The sequence below is a fragment of the Numenius arquata genome, chromosome 8 (assembly GCF_964106895.1).
Source record: "Numenius arquata chromosome 8, bNumArq3.hap1.1, whole genome shotgun sequence".
In the NCBI taxonomy this organism is placed as follows: Eukaryota; Metazoa; Chordata; class Aves; order Charadriiformes; family Scolopacidae; genus Numenius; species Numenius arquata.
Window position 1 is genome coordinate 8150894 of NC_133583.1, and position 19929 is coordinate 8170822.

The window sequence follows — 19929 nt, forward strand, 5'->3', positions numbered from 1 at the left end:
TAGGAAACCAAATGCTCTGCTCTTGGGTAAAAAAGCACTGAATTGAGCACACATTTTACTATTTAGTAAATGTCATGTCAAAAAAGACGTAAGAATAAAACCGATTATACAAGCAGCAAGACAGAGAAAGTCATCCTTATGCAGATACAAGAATATTAGACATTATTTGGTGTCTGACTCTGCAATGAGCCGCAGACAAGCGGTGTCCTGCACCCCCCCCGAGAACCCCACAGACCTCGAGCGGTGGTCCTGGCACATCGTGTTACAAGACTAGGCCTGTGTGCAAAAGGCCTGTAGAAGCGATGTCACAGAAGACATATGGAGGCGGTATTAAGTAAGAGGCACAGCAAAGAATATACGGAGTGGGTATTTAAAAAAAGGCAAAGAAAAGAACATTTCAGAGCACTAATTAACTGCCCCTAGATGGCTCAAGATGACAATGGTAAGTAAGATTAAATAGATTACAGAAAACTGGAAGGTAAACAGGATGCTTTGATATTGTAACAAATTTGTAGAGTTTACCACCCTCCAGAACACCAAAAACAAATAACACATCCACCTTCCCAAAGCAGACAAAAAGATAACCACTGCAAACACATCTAGGATAACAAAACCCTGGTTTACAACAGAAGCGGATCCTTTGCCAGACACAGCAGTTGCACACACATGAGTTTCAGGACCTAGGCTGAGGTCTTCGGCTCGAACCCGCCCCAAGACTCCGGCAATCTCTACTGGTGCCTATCCAGGGTAGGCAGGAAGCCAAAGCCACTGCTGCCAAACTCGTTGAGCCAGTCTTCCCAGCGCTGGCCCACAATGCACCGCTTTGTGTTTGGAAATCGCTCAAAAGCTTTTGCTTCCAGCAACAGCGCGCGGAGCACTTGGGGAAAGATGCCAAAGGAGTCCAAGAAAGGGTATCGCAGGGCCACCATAACACTAGAGACACCACAAATGCTCCCGTCACTTGGTGACATCACCCTGAATCACTGCGATGACGAACAACCCAGTGCTTCCTGCGAAGCCTCTATCTCTACACGACTCACAGGAGTGCAGGGAAACTCTTAGCGTCATTAAATTATAAATAAAACTGCTGATGCTGCACCTTACCGTCACGTCTTCCCATTTAACAATGAAGAGCACCATCTATCAAGACTGTGGTCTTTGGTCCTCTCCCAGGACAGGGGACTTCCTCCTTCATATCATCATGTTTATCTATGACGACTCTGCACGGTGTCAGCAGGAGGACCGAGAATTGCACGGAGAACCCCTTTCTCTTCCCAAGCAGTTGTAAACAAGCCTCAGACGAGAAACACTGACAGCCCACTGAAGATTTTACTCCTGTGCCCTACCTACTCTGCAGATAAAAATAGTATTCTTATCTCCAAGGCTATCAAGCTAACACTTCAGATCATTAAATTCAAGCCACAAAAACAACAGAAGAGACTTGCAAGTTTTATCCCAGCAAATGACACAGTGGTCTATGCCCCTACATTTCAGGGCACAAGCCGATAGGCAGAACCAAAAAGAAATTTCCCAAACAAGGGCCGATGCGTTTTGGACTTCTCCAAACACTCCGTGGAAATAGCAGTGTTGAAATAACCAGGCAAAGCAAACCAAGGCAGCTGGTTATTAAAGCAGGTCCTACAGAAGTTACGCTAGATAAAGAGAGGGCTCTGCCCAGCCTGGATACAAAACATAATCAAACCATACCTGGTATAGTTCAGACATCGGTATTTCCCCCAGCCCTGTAACACAACTGGTAGTAGAAGTTTTCCTTCAATCACTTAGCCATGAAAAAAAAAGAGTATTTAGGACAAAAATTTGCAATGTATTCATAAGCACCTATTACACTAGCTTTGGTAGGCAACACATATGTTGAATTTGGCTCAAAACTTCTCCTCTGTAAATTACGAACTACAACATGGAACAGAAGCTCCTTAACAGGCATGACTTCTAGACTGTTGCTTTGGGTAACACAACTTACACAGAAATGAAAACCAAACTTGCTTTCCGAAATTCATCTTTAAGTACTTTTATAAAGTTAATGCTGCCTATCAGGAAATTCATTTCAGCTTTTCCTCTGAAATATTTCCATTTACTACCAGCGAGAGCAGGATGGCTGCCATCTCTCTCAGCAGAGCAGAACAGGCACATTCAAACACAGATTCTACATTTTAAAAAACAAACTATGTAAAGAAAACATCCAAAATTATATTCCTTACAAACCAAACTCCAGCAAAGCCTTCTAGCTGTCAGAGGCAAGTTGAACACCTTTAAAACATTTCTAGAGTCATTCTAATTGAATAGGAATGAAATGAACAATTTTAACATTTCCTGGGAAAATTCCTGGGAAAAATTATTATTTCGAAAACTGCTTTCCAAAGTATTTTACACGGCTGTCTCAATAATCCAGTACCCACACTGTCTGACTATTGGCAACGCTTTTCCTTCCTTTGACATACCAATCAAAAAATATAGCCAGCCAGTTAACCCAAATCTTTGCAGAGTTTGAGGCCTCTGGATATTCCACAATGCTATAGATTTGTTCTGAAGGGATAAGAGTATTTGGTACGGTTCACATTTACGTATATTGTACAGATGATGCCTCTTTCTCCTTTCGGCATCATTCGCAACAGCCCTCCAATAAGAGATAAAAATAAATGGTGCCGTAACTCTTCCTCAGCAGAGTAACCCAGATTCAAATGGTATTCTCTCCCGTTCACAAAGTTACTGGGAACCACCTTGGGAATTTCAGTCAAAGAAACTTTTCATTTCTATTACCTAGTTCTCTAACATAGCTAACTACTGAAAATAAATTTAAAAAACTAACCAATATGAGAAATAATATAAATTAATTATTACTTGACGCTTACTTTTCAAAATACACTTACATATTATAACTGATCCCGATTTACACTGCAGCTATTCACTGATACAACATCTCTAACAAAGATAACCAAGATACAAGACCTACTATACCATAGCATAACGTAGGTAGCCATATAAAAATCAGAGCAGGTTCACTCTGAAAAGATACATATCAGTCAGTATAGCCTAATGGATTCTAGGATTACCAGACCAAATTAAGTATCTTCCTTAAGCAACCATCACCTTGTTTTGGAAAAAAACTTTTACAGTTCGAATGCAACCATTATTTCATAGGTGTTTCTCTCAGCAGAGATGGAGGAGTAAAGTTTAATCTTTAATCCAGCATTACTGGGAGGAAGTAGAAAAAAAAAAAAAATAAAAATCACAGAACCACACCCTAGGCGTAAACTGATACAGACTTTCTTCTGTATTTTAGCCTGAAACAATAGCCAGAGGGTGTCATTTAAGCTATATACACCTTGACAAAGCAATGGCTACAATATCTAGGGACTGACAATTAAAATGTTTGCATAGCGAAGTACTGCTCTGCTGGCTGGTCACAGGGCTGGAGGGAACGTGGCTGCCTCCCACGCGCAAACTCTCTCACCCGCCGAGCCCCACAACCTGGTCCTGCGTCCTCCCTCCTGTCACAAGCAAAACCCTCGTTGACTCCAGTGGCTCACGACAAGACCTCAAATCCCCAGATGCCACTTAATAAACTGGCAGAACACCATCTTTCCCACTGACATCATCTACTACATCGTTTATGCAGTCAATTAAAAAAAACCAAAACACCACACACCTAGACAGAGCATTGAATTTATGAAGGGCAAAATACAGCAGAATTTGATGTTAAAGGAAAACAAACATCCAATTTACTGTGTATTCGGTGTATTATTTGCTTTTCAAATTTAACTCAAAGCTTTTACACTTCCATTTCAATGCAAGCTGCTATAGGACTTTCAGGCAACTATATATCAGTGGGAAATTGTCCCACAAACTTTCTTGCAAACAAAACCATGAGAGCTCTAGATTTCAGAACAAAAGCGCACATCACGGACTTACAACCTCAGAGCTACTCCCTATTGGATTTTAGCCCTTCAGCTGCTTTATATACATTTTTTCAGTGCCGGTTGAGAGCACTGCATTTCCTATTACACTACGAGTGGCCGATGAAAGATGCAAGTCCTGCTTAGCCACAGAAAAGCAGATCAAGAACATTGTGGCTGTTATGGTTCCACCAGCAGAGAAAGGAGACATAATCAATTATCCCTTTTATTAATGAAGTTTGTCTATGGGCTATGCTAAAGCTATCGAAAGTCAAAATCAAGGCGGGGGTGAGCTCGTGAATAAATTATCTTTCTTATGGGAAAACAGGTTGCCACAGAACAGCTTATTCCACAAGGGCTGACAAGCAGCGTTTACAGACAAATAGCTGAGCATTTGAGTATTTATAACCTACTTGAGCCAATAACCGAGAATATTTACCATCACAGTGATCATTTCCAAAGCTAGCCATCATGACTCCAAGTGATGGGGGAGCAGCTGCGTGTGGAGTTTACTTTGATGAAGTCATACCCCATAGTATCTGGGGTTACCGCGAGTATCTGACCTACCACGTGAACCAGTTTGAGAGCCACCGCACCGCCGGTCCTGGTTCACAGCTGCACACAGCCTGCACAGGCAGGGCCAACTTCTGACTGTGCGACAGGAACACCGATTACAATAAATTCGTTGCCTTCCGTGACAACTGCTTTTACAGTCGTGCTACTCTTCTCCATTACACTTTGAATTCCCTTTGCCAGATTTTAACACTCGCTGCTAAGAACATAAAGTCTAAGTACAAAGCTGTGTTCGTCTCTGTGCTGTCACCTACACTGAAAGAATGTCTAGGAAATAGTGCTGAGCGTCACACATACAGGCAACTTCCACAGTAGTGGTGATTTGTGTGCATTAAAAGGGAGGAGAAACAATTTTTAAGCATCTTATAGACTATTTAGAATACTTAATTACATATCAAATATTAACATGATTTGTGAAAGATTAAATTTTTTCTGTCTTGTAAGCGGTAAGAGCTCACACGTATCCCCAGTGGGCCTTTGGCAGTTACAGTCGCAGGGCAGGCATCGTCAGAAAAGGTGTAAGAACTGTGTGCACGCTCTTTTATAGAGCCTTTGCAATGGAAGAAATAGCTTTTAAAAGAGTTACCTTAGAGAGAGTAATCTGCATCCTCTTAACCCAATTTATTTAAAAGTACCCTTCACTAAGCCTTTTTGTCTTCCCTGCTCTACTTAGATGATAGTGTTATCAACTCGTGTCAAAGTCGTATTTCTACATAATATTTATTGCACTGTTCTTCTCTGAGGGTTTGTTGTTAAATATAGAACAGAAATCATACAAAAAGCAATATTTAATCAAGTATTATCAAGACATCAGCTGTTCTGCATAGAGATAACCTAACTAATCATACATACCACTTAAGAAGCATTAAATAACAGTGAACTCCTGACTGTTATATATGTGTATAGACAACAATTTCAAAGATTCTTATAAAAAAAAAATAATATGCTGCTTCCTCACATATTACAGATAGATTAAGGCAGTTTTGTGGCTGCAGTTCCAGTGAAAGTCCCCAAGGCCTTGCAATATCACACTAATTCTGTGGTAATATCTAAAACCTGCAAAGTATCTTTAAAGCACAAAAGATGACACAGTTTTAACTTGCAGTCTAACATCACAATATTCTATTTATAACATGTGACTCATCTCGCCAGAAATAATTAAATATTGTAAACAGAACTTGGATAAGGGAAAAAATAACAAGAAGAAAACGAGGGCCAGTCACTGCAGATAATCTCAAAAGTAGCATCCTTTCAAATTGCATGTTTTTCAAGCCATCTCATAAAATCTCGACAATTTTCTTAAACAGTTCAATGCTCTTTTAAAGTCTCCTTGTAATTGTTTTACAATAACCAGTCCACAAATTCTTGAAACACTTTGTGTAAATAGTCAATTAAAATGCAATGAAATGAAGAGGAGATTTATCTGATTACAGGCTGTGAATAGCTATGCGGAATGTCAAAAAAGAAGCATGGCACTTTGTACTGCTACCTTAAAATATTTATTCCAATCTATTAAAAATTCTCACAGTGTATTTGCAGGCAGTCAAGGACTATAGACCCCTCTAAGCATCTTTGACATGATTTAACACAACAAAAATCAACTTAACTGAGCACCTCCCAAGGCTGAATAAAAACAAATTTAAATTTGAAATAAGATGCTGTCTCTTACTTGTATTTACAACTTAATATTGGAACAAAAGTTTCACCAATGCTTTAATTATTTATTGAACCTGCTGCCGGGAAAATTCTAGACCTTGGGTCTATGTGATAAAGATGCTTCCAGCGTGCCCTCCTGGCCCGATCCTGGATTTCACTGCTCATCCCTGCCCAGCACGAGCTCAAGAAGAACAAGGGTTCATTGCACAGCTCTCAGTACCCTCACAGCTCCGGTAACTTCCTAATATAATCAAATGTCAGCGCTTCTGCCCAATGCCCTAGAGGTTCACGGAGTCTCTCTTTTCTCGCCTCTACCCCCCCAGGACATATTAACTGTCCAAGACCAGAAGTTCAACTGTTATCAGGTGAAACGATGCTGAACAGAATGGTAGATCTCCAGCTTCACAAAGTCTCGGGGAGTGTCTTCTGAAGGTGCCTACCAAAAACTGACCATCTGCATTCCCACAGAAAATTCAACACTTGCTTTATTAAGACCCACATAGTCTACAAAATTTAATATCGGTACCACGCTACTTCACCATACAACCAGCATCAATTCTGACCTGCAATACCTCCGAGTGCATCTAAATGCATCTCAGTGACCATCGTTCAACTAACCTCATCCTACGATACAGTAATTGCTTCCTCTGCCTCTCCCTCCATGACCATCGAGAAGACATCTCATATAAAATATCTCAGTTACCTACAGAGAGGAATCAGAAACTTCCTCGGGATTCTCAGAAGCACCAAGAACAAATCACTGGCCGACTGTATGGATGCTGTAAGGGTGGCAAAGACCTCCTTTTAGCCAAGATTCAACAATCTTGATCCATGACAAATGATCAAATAGAACTCAAGATCCAAGTAACAGATGTTCTGTCCTCCTCTACTTTGTTGCCAGTTAGCTATAAAATATGGTGACAGTGCTAGTGAAGCGCTTGAAACAGGCAGCACCAAGGGATTCACCTCCTAAAGGACGTTAAAAAATAAAGAAGCGGAGGTGGGGGAGGGAGGGCTGCATCTGTAAGTGAAAGAATGAGATGCTTAAGCTCTAGTAAAGACACCCCACGGTTTCAGCACGCACTGAATACGCTATTAAAACCAAACAAACAATTTTAAATTGTCTAACCAAATCTCTCTTCTGTTCTCCATGCTTTTATCTTCCATTTTGAGATGCTACAGTTTGCTTTGCGTTTTTATTACTATACATATTTCAAAATTGTTTCACGAGTCAATAGAAGAATCTAACAGACTTTCACCCCAGCCACTTCAAAAGGGTTACACACACTAACGAGTGTCGCTGCAAGTAACGATGATCTTTGCTAAGAGCAGACAGGTTCTTTCTCTCTGTTTCTCCACTGCTGCTTTGGGGGGGTTGGTTTGGGGTTTTTGTTTTATTGAAAACAGCACAGAAAATAACTGGTAGCAATTGGAAATTTACTGTGGGGAGAGCAAAAGTTTCTTACGGGGTGAGAGATGGTCAAGCCCCCAGTCCCAATGAACAGCTTTAGGCCTCATCGTTTCTACTCAGCTTTGCTACTCTTCCACGGAGCCAAAGGAGCCAACCTGCTGCCCGATTTTGCAAGAAGCAAAAGTTCACCCTGTTGAAGACTGTCAAAGTTACCACGAATGAACTCTGTGCTTGCAAACACAGTTCTACTTAAATTATCACCTTCACAACAACAGGCTGGAAAAATTTTTAAAAAGAAAACCGAACTCTCACAGGTTAGCAAGAATCCCCTGAACAAATGAACTTGTTTGCCAAAACGTTTCAAGCTCTAATTACAACGTTTGACACTAAGAATCATTTTCTTCAAATGAAAAAGTATCAGATGCTACAGACACATCAACCCCCTTTTGAGACCTCCTGCATCTCCCAGATGAACTGAGTGTATGTGAGCAGGCTGGCTGTCTCTGACAGCACACGCTCCCGGCATCACACGAACAAGTTAAAAAGATGCACTTTGGCAAACTTTCATTTTAAAGCATACAAAAAATGCAGGAAGGAGACTAGATTCTCTGCCTCGCTCTTTCAGAATGCACTTATGGATTATAATGCAACATGCTATACTCACTTCATCACAGCAAGATCTGTGTGGCAGGGGAATCGCACCTTTAGCTGGTTCACAAGCAGCAAGTAATTAAGTGACTGCATGAGCTAAAAGACTCTGTCATGTGAACTACATATGAAAATAACTGAAATACATTTGCTTCTAACACACTCTTACATTGATAGCATTGCTCATCACAAGAAGACTTCAGTGTACAAAGTCACAGTAAATTTTAAAGGGTATTTTAAAGTAAAATTTCCTCCCATGATGAAGGATGCCCCTTTCTCATTTCCATGTGTTGGGAATTTTCCGTACCAAAAGCGAGCCAAGGCCATTGGGCCTGTACCTTATTTCTGCAACTCTCATTTCTCCATCAAAGCTCAGCGTGGACCATTACTGCCTCAAAAAGCAACTTGTAAGAAAGCATCCAGCGAGTTTTCCACTTTGGTGAAGGTCTGCCAGGATCCCAGCAGGAATGATTGCATATTATGGATTAGCAGAACAGAAAGCACAGAAGAACAGTGAAAAAGAAACAGGGAAGTGCGAGACTCAAATCGGGAGTTTGGGAAGCCCAAATTCAATTTCTAATTTTTACCTCAGTGCGAGCTTGGCTACGTCAAGGAGGGTTAGATACAGAAAAAAGTGTTTGAGACTATGAACTAATTTTAGTTTCCTGATCCCTACATGGAACTAGCATCACTGACAGGTATTAAGGACTCATCAGGCTTCACAACCACCAGCGCGCTCAGAGAGGAGCTGCCTGATCAGCAAATAGGAAATGCCAGTGGACAAAGGTGTGTCTGAAATCCTGCCTCTCTCCACAGATTGCAAATGTTGTCCTGGAATTACATATTTATGTCCTTTATTCCTTTAAAAGAATAACAGGCATCACTCTTTTCCTTTAAAGCAGAACAAAAGGAGGAGCTGGTAACGTTAAGCTCCTTTTTAATACAGTGTTACGACAATGGGAACACTGGCTCTTCATTCCGGAGACCCAGACTCCGCTGCCTGCAAGCCTGAAATCCACCTCTCGCCACCAGGCAGGATGGCAATGAAGACATTCCCACTAAAAGACGCAGAGAAATGGCATGTGGGGAAGGAAACAACTACAACCCCTAACCCAGTGGGTACACAGGCAGGTGGGAACCTGACCTGAAAGCCAACTATTGTTAAATAAAGAAAATCGTTCTCGGTTTTGAACCCAATTCTAGTAAGTGGGCTGTAAAGTCATGTTCCCCTTCTTCACTCCCTCTCCAGGCCATGAATATTTAATTCTTTTATGCAAACTGGAAGAGTTGCAATGCAAGGTTAAATTAGCCTAAATAACCTTGAAATCCTTTTGTGAAGTTGGGCCTCTGAGTCAACTCCCAATCTGCAGAGAAATAACTTTCTTACACAACGAGTTCTGTTGTTAGCTGTATTTAAAATACTGTGTGGTACCATGACAAAAATCTTGAGGTTAGAGTTGATTTGACAAAATATATACCTTTGGTTCACCTTCCCGCGTTACGAGCCATGGTTTAGACAGTCCAATTATTAAATAAGGGTTTGTTCCTCAATTTTGAATGCAAAATTCGTCCTGGGAAAAGGAATCAGTTACAGTATTCTCCAAATCTCATTTGATAACAAAACACACACGTATTCTGGCATGTTTTGCCGCTCCCCTATTTCTTTAAGCGCAAACTTAGTTAATACTACTTCTTCCTTTGCTTTATTTTGCAGCAGGCCAAGCTCCCTACAGACCAGCTACAGGTATACGCCAAGTCAGTGTCTCATTCATATGTCATAAAGCAACCAAAATAAATAGACCTCTGGAAGCCTGACAGACCTACCAGGTTTCACTTTTAATTCTCAAAGTGTTTTATGAACTTTCAACTCATAACCCTATAAATCATTCACATGATTGGAGGCAGTGCAGAGAAGCTGTGTCTCAGTGGTCAGCCTATGCAAAAACAGTTTCACGATCTCTCTCCAGAGGGGGGAAAAAAATAAAATAAAATATTCTTCACCCTGCCAGCTAATCTTTAAAATCTGGAAACCTTAGATGCTTGCATTTTAAGAGGTAGAAATAAGAAAGAATGTTTGAAAATCCTTATTAGTAAAATCTTTACTAGGATAATGTGTACGCTTATTGTTATAAGTGCTGGTTTAGCACTTGAATGATTTGCCTATTCAGAAAAATAAATATCCAACACAACTACTTGACTGGAAGTCGGCAATAAAGCAATTTTTCAAATGCCTATGAACTTATATATACACTTAGAAGATGGCAAAATGGCACACGTGATTCTGAATGCCGCAGCGTAGCTGTCTATTGCATCTCTCTTACAGGTCAGTGAACACCGACTCTGGTCCTAGAGATAGATTTTTTTTCCCAAATTTTAGCAACACTAGGAATTCTACAATATATAGGCATTTTGATTCAGCCTCAATACGGATCACTGCCTCCCGGTCTTCCTAGCCTGCATCACCTTGCTTTAGGTTTCATTTGCTGTTCGTAGCTCACAAGTAGAGAAGCGCTGAATCAGATCATCTCCTGAGGTCTCTGGCAAGTTTGGCCTTCTGCGATCGTAAACCAAGTTTACAAACTCAGTCTTTCATTTCTAACAGCATCAAATAAGTTATTCGGGTCTAACCCATCTAGGATTTAAAACAATGAGGCCTATTCTATGGCACACTTCTCACAAAGTCCGACGGAAGAAAGCCACCACCGACAACATTAGGAAAGTTTTAGAACATTTTTCTGCTATAAAACAATTATTAAACTGGAAAAACAAAAACAAAAATATTGAACATGACAAATCAGACACATCGCTGGTTTTTTTTTCCACTCCCTGTTACAAAGTTACCAATAATCTATAGCTTTCATTCATCATCTGCTTACAACTTCAAGCAGCATTGTTACTCTTCAAACGAACTGGGCTATTAATGGGCTTTTGCTAATCACAGGTGAAAGGTCACTCTCATTTAGCAGTACACTGAGAAATAAACATAACACGCTGACATATCAGAGAAAGGGATGAGTGTTCAACTACTGACATGGATTATATTAAGAACCAAAATATTTTAGCTCGAGAGAAGATATTATCAGTGCTGGTCACACAGCTTCCTTAGGACTATTTATAGTCTAAAACAAACAAAAAAATCCAACTAGAAACACAGTAAAGACAATAAGTAACCTATGCCCTACCTTGTAGTTTTGAGATTATACGTTAATTTAATAATAACGCTAATAACACCACTCACCGACAGGCCGCAAGTCCCAAATCCAAAGCGACAGGATTGTAGTTTCCTTTTTCTTTCCCATGCACGCCCTCTCGTAACTAGTTACGAGCAGGGAAACTTTTCTCCAAGAATGAATTGCACTCACCTTCTCGGCAAAGTCGCATCGCTTCTCGGTTTCTTCCATATTCTTTGAAACTTTCTTCTAATGCTGTTCCTAAAACCGAAAAGCCACAAGATCTCAATCCTGCCACTGAGTGGGGCTGACCTGTAGCCCGTTCCCCCACGGGAACCAAGCAGCACATCAGGGATACACGCTCCTGGGAACAGCTTCGGAGAGACCCCGATCTGCCGTCCCGTCCCCGGGGGGACGCTGTCAGCGGCGGGGGACGCCTCACCTGAAGCGGGGGGCTCCCCCCGCCCCGAGCCCAGGCTGAATGGAGGGCAGGAGGTGCCGGCCTCCGGGGACTGGCTCAGACCTTCCCGCACCGTGTCCCGGATTACAGGAACTGGGGCAAGCGCTGCCCGCTCCGCGCCGCTCCCGCGCCCCCGGGAACCGCGTACCGGACAACGAACTCGGCCGCGACGTTGGAGGCGGGGGGGGGGGGTAGGGAGGAGGAGAGGGGAAGGGGGAAACAGGGACCCAACCGCCTCCCTGGGCCCGGGACCCGCGGCGCCTTCCTGCCGTGTCGTACCGGCGCCCCGCGGTCTCTCCGGCGGCGGGGCCGCGCCCGGGGCACCCCCAGGCCGGCGGGGAGCGGGGGCCGGGCCGGTAGAGGCGGTTGGTGGGGGGAAGGGGAGGTAGTGGCCGCTCACCGTCGTTCCCGTGAAGTTTAGCAGCATCGACCCAGTGGCTCCAGGGCTGCCCCAGCATCGCCTCGGGGCTGGGCAGGGACCTGCGCTCCCCGACGGCCGCCATTGCCGCTGCGGTGGCGGCGGGGCCGGCGCCGCTCCCGCCTCCTCCGCCTCCGCCTCCTTCGCCGTGGCGGGGCCGCCGCTGCTGCCGCTGCCGCTGCCTGGCCGCCGCCGCGCTGCGCTGCTCCCTCCTGACGTCACACGCGGCCCGCGCCGACATTCTTTCCGCTGCTATAATGTAACGAGAAAAAGTCATCGGGCGCTTAAGGTGGCGCCGGGGTTTTTAAGGTGGCGCCCGGGCTTTTAAGGAAGCGCCGCTTGTCAGCCCGCTCGCTCCTTTCCTTTCCCCCCCCACCCCATCCCGGGGAACCTGCGGCCCTTGGGGCGGCATCGACTCACCTCTGCGGCGGCCCGGGGGGCAGGAGCCGGGTGCCCATTATTGTATGGGATGGAGGGAGGGGGGGGGGGGGGGGGGGGAATAAGGTGAGGGGGAGCGCTGCCTTCCTCTTCACCGCCTTTGCGCTAACAAAGCCGCGGAATGAGGAAGAGGGGTGGGGGTGGGTGGAGGAAGGCTAAACCGCGACCCTACAAAAACAACGGCCGCATCACAACCCCGCCTGGCACCCGCTGCCCCAGGAAGGGGGGGGGGGGGGGGGGGGGGGGGGGCGGATCAGCGACGCGACGCGGCGGGGTGGAGCCGGCCTTGCGCGTCCCGCCCCTTCTCGCAGGTCCACCTTAAAACCGGCGCCTCCTTAAAGGCGACGGTGGCAGCGGCGTCCCCCCCCCGCCCCCCCCCCCTCCCCGTCCGGGGCCGCCGAACGGCGGCCCCGGACGGGGAGGGGGGGGGGGGGCGGGGGGGGGACGCCGCCAGGAGCGACTCAACAACTTTACTGATGTACATACGTCAAATTACAGACGAGTAAAATGGCTTAATTTGGCAAAATTACACGGATTGTCTAAGTATTTCTTAAAAGCCAATGTTACAACTTCGCGACAACTCCTCAAGTCACTCAAAAGCGCCTCTGCCTTTAAAAGTGCCAAAAAAAAAAGAAAAAGGGAAAAAAAAGGCTAACAGGTAAAGCACACACCACTCTTTATTTCATACAACTTTAATTATCCCCTTTCTTGCTTTTTTTTTTTTCTCTTTCAAACTGGTTGCTGCATTTTTTTTTGCCCCCTCCCCCCCTTTTTCCCCCTTTTTTTTTTTCCACAGCTTTTCCTTTTTCTCCCCCCAACTTTATTCCCCACTCAAGATCTAATTCTGCAGGCTGGGCCTCAGGCTGTCCTTTAGTAAACCTTCTTCCGCTAGTAAAATTATTTTCCCACTGTGTCGTGAATACATCAGGATTCCAGCAGAGGGAGGAAAGTGGCAGCAGAAAGATCAGTTCGTCAGTTCACCGCACAAGACCGATTAGTCAGGGCACAGGAACGGGGGCAGATGAAAAACTCAATTTTACAAGGACCCGAGGCGGAGAGAACTGTCTTTTCCCCACAAACTCACCGGGCTGAATATGTGTTTGGGGTTTGTTTTTTTAAAAAAACACGAGTTCAATTCTCTTAAACTGTTTCCATAGTGCTATACATAGATGCGTTGATGATTTTAGGGAAAACCCTGAAAATCCATCACGTTAGAAGGAGATCAGAATTGAAAACACATGTACAAGCTGTAGGCTTCGAACAGAAGTGGCCATTACGAGTTTGAGACATCTAGGTCAGGAGCACAGTCACCCAAAGCTCCCTTGGTAATCAGGGATACTTTTTGGGATCAGTTTGGTCCCTCCTGGTCCAAAGCACCTTTTGAAGCAGCCCCTCCCTTCCCACCGACCACAGAAGCAGTCAAGGATAACCAGGCACATAAATTACACCCCTTCATTAGGCACCCAGAATTAAGTGAGATGAATCTGCTCAGGAGCGGGCAGAACAGTCGAGTGGGGAAGGCGCTGCCCAGAAGCCCACGCTCCTTCAAGAGAACAAGAAGTGGTCCAGAAACGCTGCGATTCAAAGGGCTTAACTGAGGAAGCAAAATAGCCCAAGAAGTAGCATCGGGACTGAGATGGTGTGTGAAGACCCGCAGACTGCTCCTACGTGTGAACGAGAACAGGTACTCGGAGAACAGGGAGAAAAACCATGGAAGAGTAAGTTAAGCTCAGATGGAAAGTGGAGAAGGAAGAACGTGAGGCAGGAAAACTGCAGAAAACAGTGGATGATGCAAACAGCCAAATAATGGGGTGGAGACAGCATAAACAAACAAACAAAAATATAACACAGCCTGCAAAAGGAAAGAAAGAAAGGAGTCAAGAAAAACAAAACATACAAAAAAGGAAACCCCACAGTTTTAAACCTCACTAAATAGATTTAATAACAATTTAATCACGGTTGGTGATACTATGGTTAAATGTATGCCTACAAACAGCATGCAACCGCGTAAAACTGCAGAGGATGGTTATTTTGTGGCATGAGACTGCAGGCATTTTTTCACCTGTACCGGCAGGTTTCATTCTTTTGCCAGGTGGTCCGGGAAAGCCGTTCCAACGGGGAACACCCAGCTCAGCTGCTCAGTGAGAATCTGTAAGACAGGCTCCGGATGGGACCTGAGGTATGATAACTCTTAACCGCAATGAAAAAGGAAGGATGAATCTGCAGCCGAACTCTTTTAAGAACAATGATACGATTCACTGATGATTTTCCACTATGAAAGTGAAAGGATGCAAGAACTGAAGTGGGAAGGGAGAGACAGGGAGAACCTACAATGGTGTCACTTTATCCGTACCCAGAAGAAAGAAAAACAGTGAATTCACAAAAAAGTCTGTCAAGGAAAAGATCTGAGGGGCATTCTGGCATTAAAGGAAATCAAATAAGTTAATTCTAGCCAAAAAATATGAAATGATCAAGACGGGCTTAAAAACTAAGAGCAAACATTATTAGTGAAGACTTGTTGGTAGATGAGGTTCAGGATGAAATGACAACTCTAGTCGCCGATACGCTCAAGTCCTGACCCTCCCGTCAGCTCCTGCTGACAGCGGTGGGACTGGGAGTACATTTTGTGCATTTTAAAACACGTCTCCAGTATGAGAAGTCCAAGAATATAATTGGGCAATTAGGGAAGCAAGAGATAAAAAGTTCATATAAATCAGGACGTCCGGATGATGAGAGAACTATCCAGCCATAATAAAACAGACCATTTCATTTAAGGCCCACTACAGAAAAATATTAATACATTAAGAAAAATGCATGATGATAATCTGTAGTTCACCCTCACCTCCAGTGAAATCAAGCAACTTCTCCCTTTATAACTACACACAGGACCGTGATCCTGCAGAATAATAATCATGCACACAATAAAAAAAATTATACAGCAAACCGTGGCAGTTCTATTATCCTTTTCCCACAGACCCCGGGAACAGGTTGATGTGTATAATTTTATTTATGAGAAACACTTCAAAGAGGGAGCTGAAGATGCTCAGAAGTGCTGGAAGACAGCTACTTTAAATACTGGAATATGAAATTATTGGGGATACCTACTACAAACCACCTGTACCAGGGGAAAGAACGATATTGTTAAGATTAGAAGACTAATTTAAAGTATCCTTTTCTGAGGAGAAGGAATAGGGGAATGGAGGCTAATAAATGTAAGTAAATCTGCAAAGAATCTGTATTAGGATGAGTATGCAATAGACGCCCCTATATGTTTATGTTCAAGATATTGTAAAATTTTTACACCCAAATTACAAACCAACGTCATTACCACGCGTTAACAAAATATACAGTATCTAGCAAAACATCTCAACCACTTCCTTCTTTACTTAACTGTCAAATATGTCTTAAATGCAAGTCAAATTTCTGCAAGAATCGATGCCATAGCACTGTAAAGCAGAATAAGAAGCACAAGGAATACAGGAACACAGATCTGTGCCCGGCTTAGATGTCACTAAATACTGTCAATTCTTGAAAAGAATTTTACAGAGAAAACACTGACTAGTGACACAAATTTTCAACTGTTAAAGGTAAATAGATAAAACTACACAAAATACAATCCAGTTAATGATTTGGAAATCAAACTAATGTTTATTAATCTTACATAAAGTATTGAAATCACCTTTTGAATTTGGAAATGTTAAAACAATTTCAGCAACCTAACTAGCAGATGAATCATTTTAATCAGAGGAATCAGAAATGAGTATGACCTTTTAAATTCTCACTTATACAGAGAGAATACCGTATATACAGAGAGAGAGTATTACAATTTAGAGTGATTAAAACACGCAGCTATTCAGGTCAATTGTAACAAAACATTAGTGCTGAATTTCCATATATTGAAATCAAAGCACTTAATGGGAACAGTTTGATATCAATGATCTTCCAATGCAAGGTAACTACCACGTGAGGTTTCACAACCCAGCCTGGTTTCTTACCACCTTGTCTACATGGCTCCTTGGAAATCCATTGAGGCAGAAGACTCTGGGTCCAAGCACAGCCCACAGGACTCAAGAATTCCTTGAGACCTGTGATGTGAAACTGCCTGAGACCTCATACGCTCAGAAGTTTGACATGCTAATTAACATCAAATCAAGGATCCTGAAAACCTTGGCACAAGGGAATTTAAATTTATACTGTTCTTCTCACATTCAATTGCTGCTTGCTGATGCTGCCTGCACTGACCAATGCAAGTTAACAACAAAATATCACACAAATTGGACGTGGACCGGTCTATGGGACTTGACAGGATGCACATAAGGGTGCTAAGAGAGCGGACCATGAGATTGCTGGCAAACTGGCTAAACTGCTGTGCTCAAAGGGAGGTAATGGCTCATAATCAAACTGGCAATCAGTCACAAACAGAGTTCCTTGGGTGTTGACGCTCGATTCAATCCTATTCAGAATCTTTTAAAATGATCTGGATGATGGGAGTAAATGCATCTTCACCAAGGCTGCAGATGACTCGAAACTTGGAATACAGGTAGATACAGCCGAAGGAAGTGTCACTATGTACGGAGACCATGACAGGCTGAAAGACTAGCCAATCCAAGAGACATATTAAGAAACTGGACAGGGTCCAGCAGAGGGCAAACAAAGTGATTAGAAGGTTGGAAAACTTACTGAAGAAATGAGAAGGAATTGGCTTTGTTCAGACTAAAGATGAGAAGGCTCAGGTGGGATGTAATCACAGTCTTCCAACAAGTAAAAGATAATTCTAGAGAAGATGGAGGTACCCTCTTCACAAGAAACACAGTGACACTACAAGAGGCAACAGGCACAAGTTGCTTCAGAAGTTCTGTCTGGATACAAGAGAAAAACATTCACTGTGAGAACAATTAAATATTGGAATAGGTTGTCCACAGAAATGGTGGACTTTCCCTTGCTGGAGATATTCAATGCTTGGCTTGACCAGGCCTTGGATAACCTGTGTTCAACAGAAGGGTGGACCAGATGACGTCCAGAGGACTCTTCCAATCTAGATTTTTCTATGATTAGTATGAAAATATGAGAGATAGCGTGGCCCTATTCAGTGATGAGGTGCAGGGAAGTAGATAAGAACAATGCCAATTTTAGTTTGCAGTCCCAGGCCCTCTGGGTTCACTAATAAAGCCACTTCTCAGGCTGCTGGAAAATCCACAGGAAGCATTTTGTTATAGAAACCTCAGATATTACAGTTCCCAATGTAATATATTGCAAGAGCCACACCATGACAAATATTCCTCACTCTTCTTCAGCCCAGATTAACTCTGCCACTTAAATAAATTCTGCAGACCAGCTCCATGTTAACTGCAATCGTCCTTTCTGCAGCAATCTATTTTAAAATATATTAAAAGATGGTTTGCACAGGAAATACTAGCCAGGCTATAACAGGCTGGACTCTTCAAGTCTGTGCATAAGAAAAATGCAAACTTAGAATGAAGTCTTCGCTTTTGTGATGTCAAGCAAAAATACACAAAATAGTGAAATGCATATGATGATAAAGAGTAGAGATAAATGTAAGGGAAACAGAGAAAGAAACAGATATTGTTTCAATGAATTAGCAGTACCTGATAAAATAATCTGCACTAGCAGCTTTTTTGCCAAAATTTCAATTTATTATAATAATTTTCTCTTTTTCCTAACATTCTGCCAGGAATGCTAGCCACGGAGAATAACCCCACTGTGTCAGGCAACTGTACAGTCTTTGCCTCAGTTTACAATTCTACTTTCTAAACTTGTAAGGTAACAAAACCGATGCAGCTGGTAGGCTATGGTATACACCAGAGCCTAACAGCCTTCAAATGCTTTAAATTATCATGGAAACATGGAAATAGACAAAAAACAATCATTCAGAAAAAGAAGTTTACTTCTTCTAAAATATAATAAATAAATCAAAAATTACGCCTGTCTGCCACATCTTACTTGTCCAAATCACTTCATTTAAATTATTGAGATATATAATCCAGCTTACTTTTATCTTTTTAAGTTTGACTGTTTTATGCATTGAACTTCCTTTAGGTTGATCGTAAGGTTGCTTTATTTCCCACTGAAACATATATTAAACACCTGCATTTTTAGAAGGAAAAAAAAAAAAAAAAAGTCTCCCCACTGCATCTGGTAACACTTCAGACTTGCTTTGCAACCCTGCTAATATCCTGTTCTCCACGCTTCTCACATCTAAAGTATGTGAATATTATGCTTAAGGAAAATATTTGGGTAAGCATGTCACAGTACCTTGAAAGTATGGTGAATCGCTGGGTTGATTTATCAATTGATCTTCATCTGTTCAGGTTTTGAAAGCTTTTTCTAACTTGTACCTGATTAATTCTGAAAGAAAACAAAAAGAAAAAAAAAAAAAAGAGTGCAGCAATAAGACATTTGAAACCTTATCTCCATTTCATAACTATAAACGTATCTATTTAAAAACTAATACGAAGCATTTTACCAATTTTGCAAATACAGTTTCTGCAATGGATTTAAAATTGAAAGGTAAGCAGGGAGCTGTTATGGACTCTTATGTGCAGAGCAGCTCTTTAAATGGCAGCCTGACATTACCAGAAAGGTATGCATTGGATGAAATCTCAATCTTCAGCCCAGTTACTGCACTTACATCGACTATTACTGACCAGATTTCCAAGCAGACGGTTGTGTCTGTATCACAGACTGGTAACACCACAGCGCTGGATTTTCTACACAGGATTTTTCTAGAATATAGCATGACTCCCAACAACGGGGGATCTCCATATGCAGTCATTGACATTTTTACCACCATGTCATAGAACGCAGATAGCTAAAAATGATCCCTCACGTAACAGTCATTAGTGCCTATTACTGTATCGCTGATGAAGAACTTAATAAAAATTAGAGAGATGCACAGATTGAGGTCTTTCCCACAAAATGAACTTTCATCATCTCAAACTCAGGTTTATAAAATCCTTTCATTCAATGCTCGTAAACTTACTGTTTATATAAACCAAATTTAAGCCCAGTTTGCTTTGGCATAAATCAATGCCTAATTGGTTAAAGCTAAACCAAAGCTCTGTTAAAACTTCAAAAAGATTTCAACCGTCCTTGTGCACAGGTTATGTTAAAGATCAAATAATTTATTTTTATAAGTGCTTTGAAATTTAACTGGTGATTTTTTTTTCCATCTACTCAAAAGTCATGAAGATAGATATTAATAAGGCAATCTAGCACTGGGA

The 19929-nt window shown here is 42.5% G+C and overlaps 1 protein-coding gene across 2 annotated transcripts in view; it reads right to left on the reverse strand.

The window, feature by feature from the left end:
- The window catches only part of ATXN7 (ataxin 7), a 67083-nt gene extending 48094 nt beyond the window's left edge, over positions 1 to 18989 (reverse strand). The window contains exons 1-3 of one of the 2 annotated variants that reach the window (XM_074151675.1): positions 18962 to 18989; positions 12233 to 12502; positions 11565 to 11633 (exon numbers count right to left, since the gene is read on the reverse strand). In XM_074151675.1, coding sequence (XP_074007776.1) covers positions 11565 to 11633; positions 12233 to 12491 — 328 coding nt within the window. In that variant the 5' untranslated portion in view covers positions 12492 to 12502; positions 18962 to 18989. Of the gene's footprint in view, positions 1 to 11564; positions 11634 to 12232; positions 12503 to 18961 lie in introns of those variants that run through there. The other variant, XM_074151673.1, reaches the window with a different exon arrangement.
- Between the last annotated feature and the right edge of the window lie 940 nt (positions 18990 to 19929).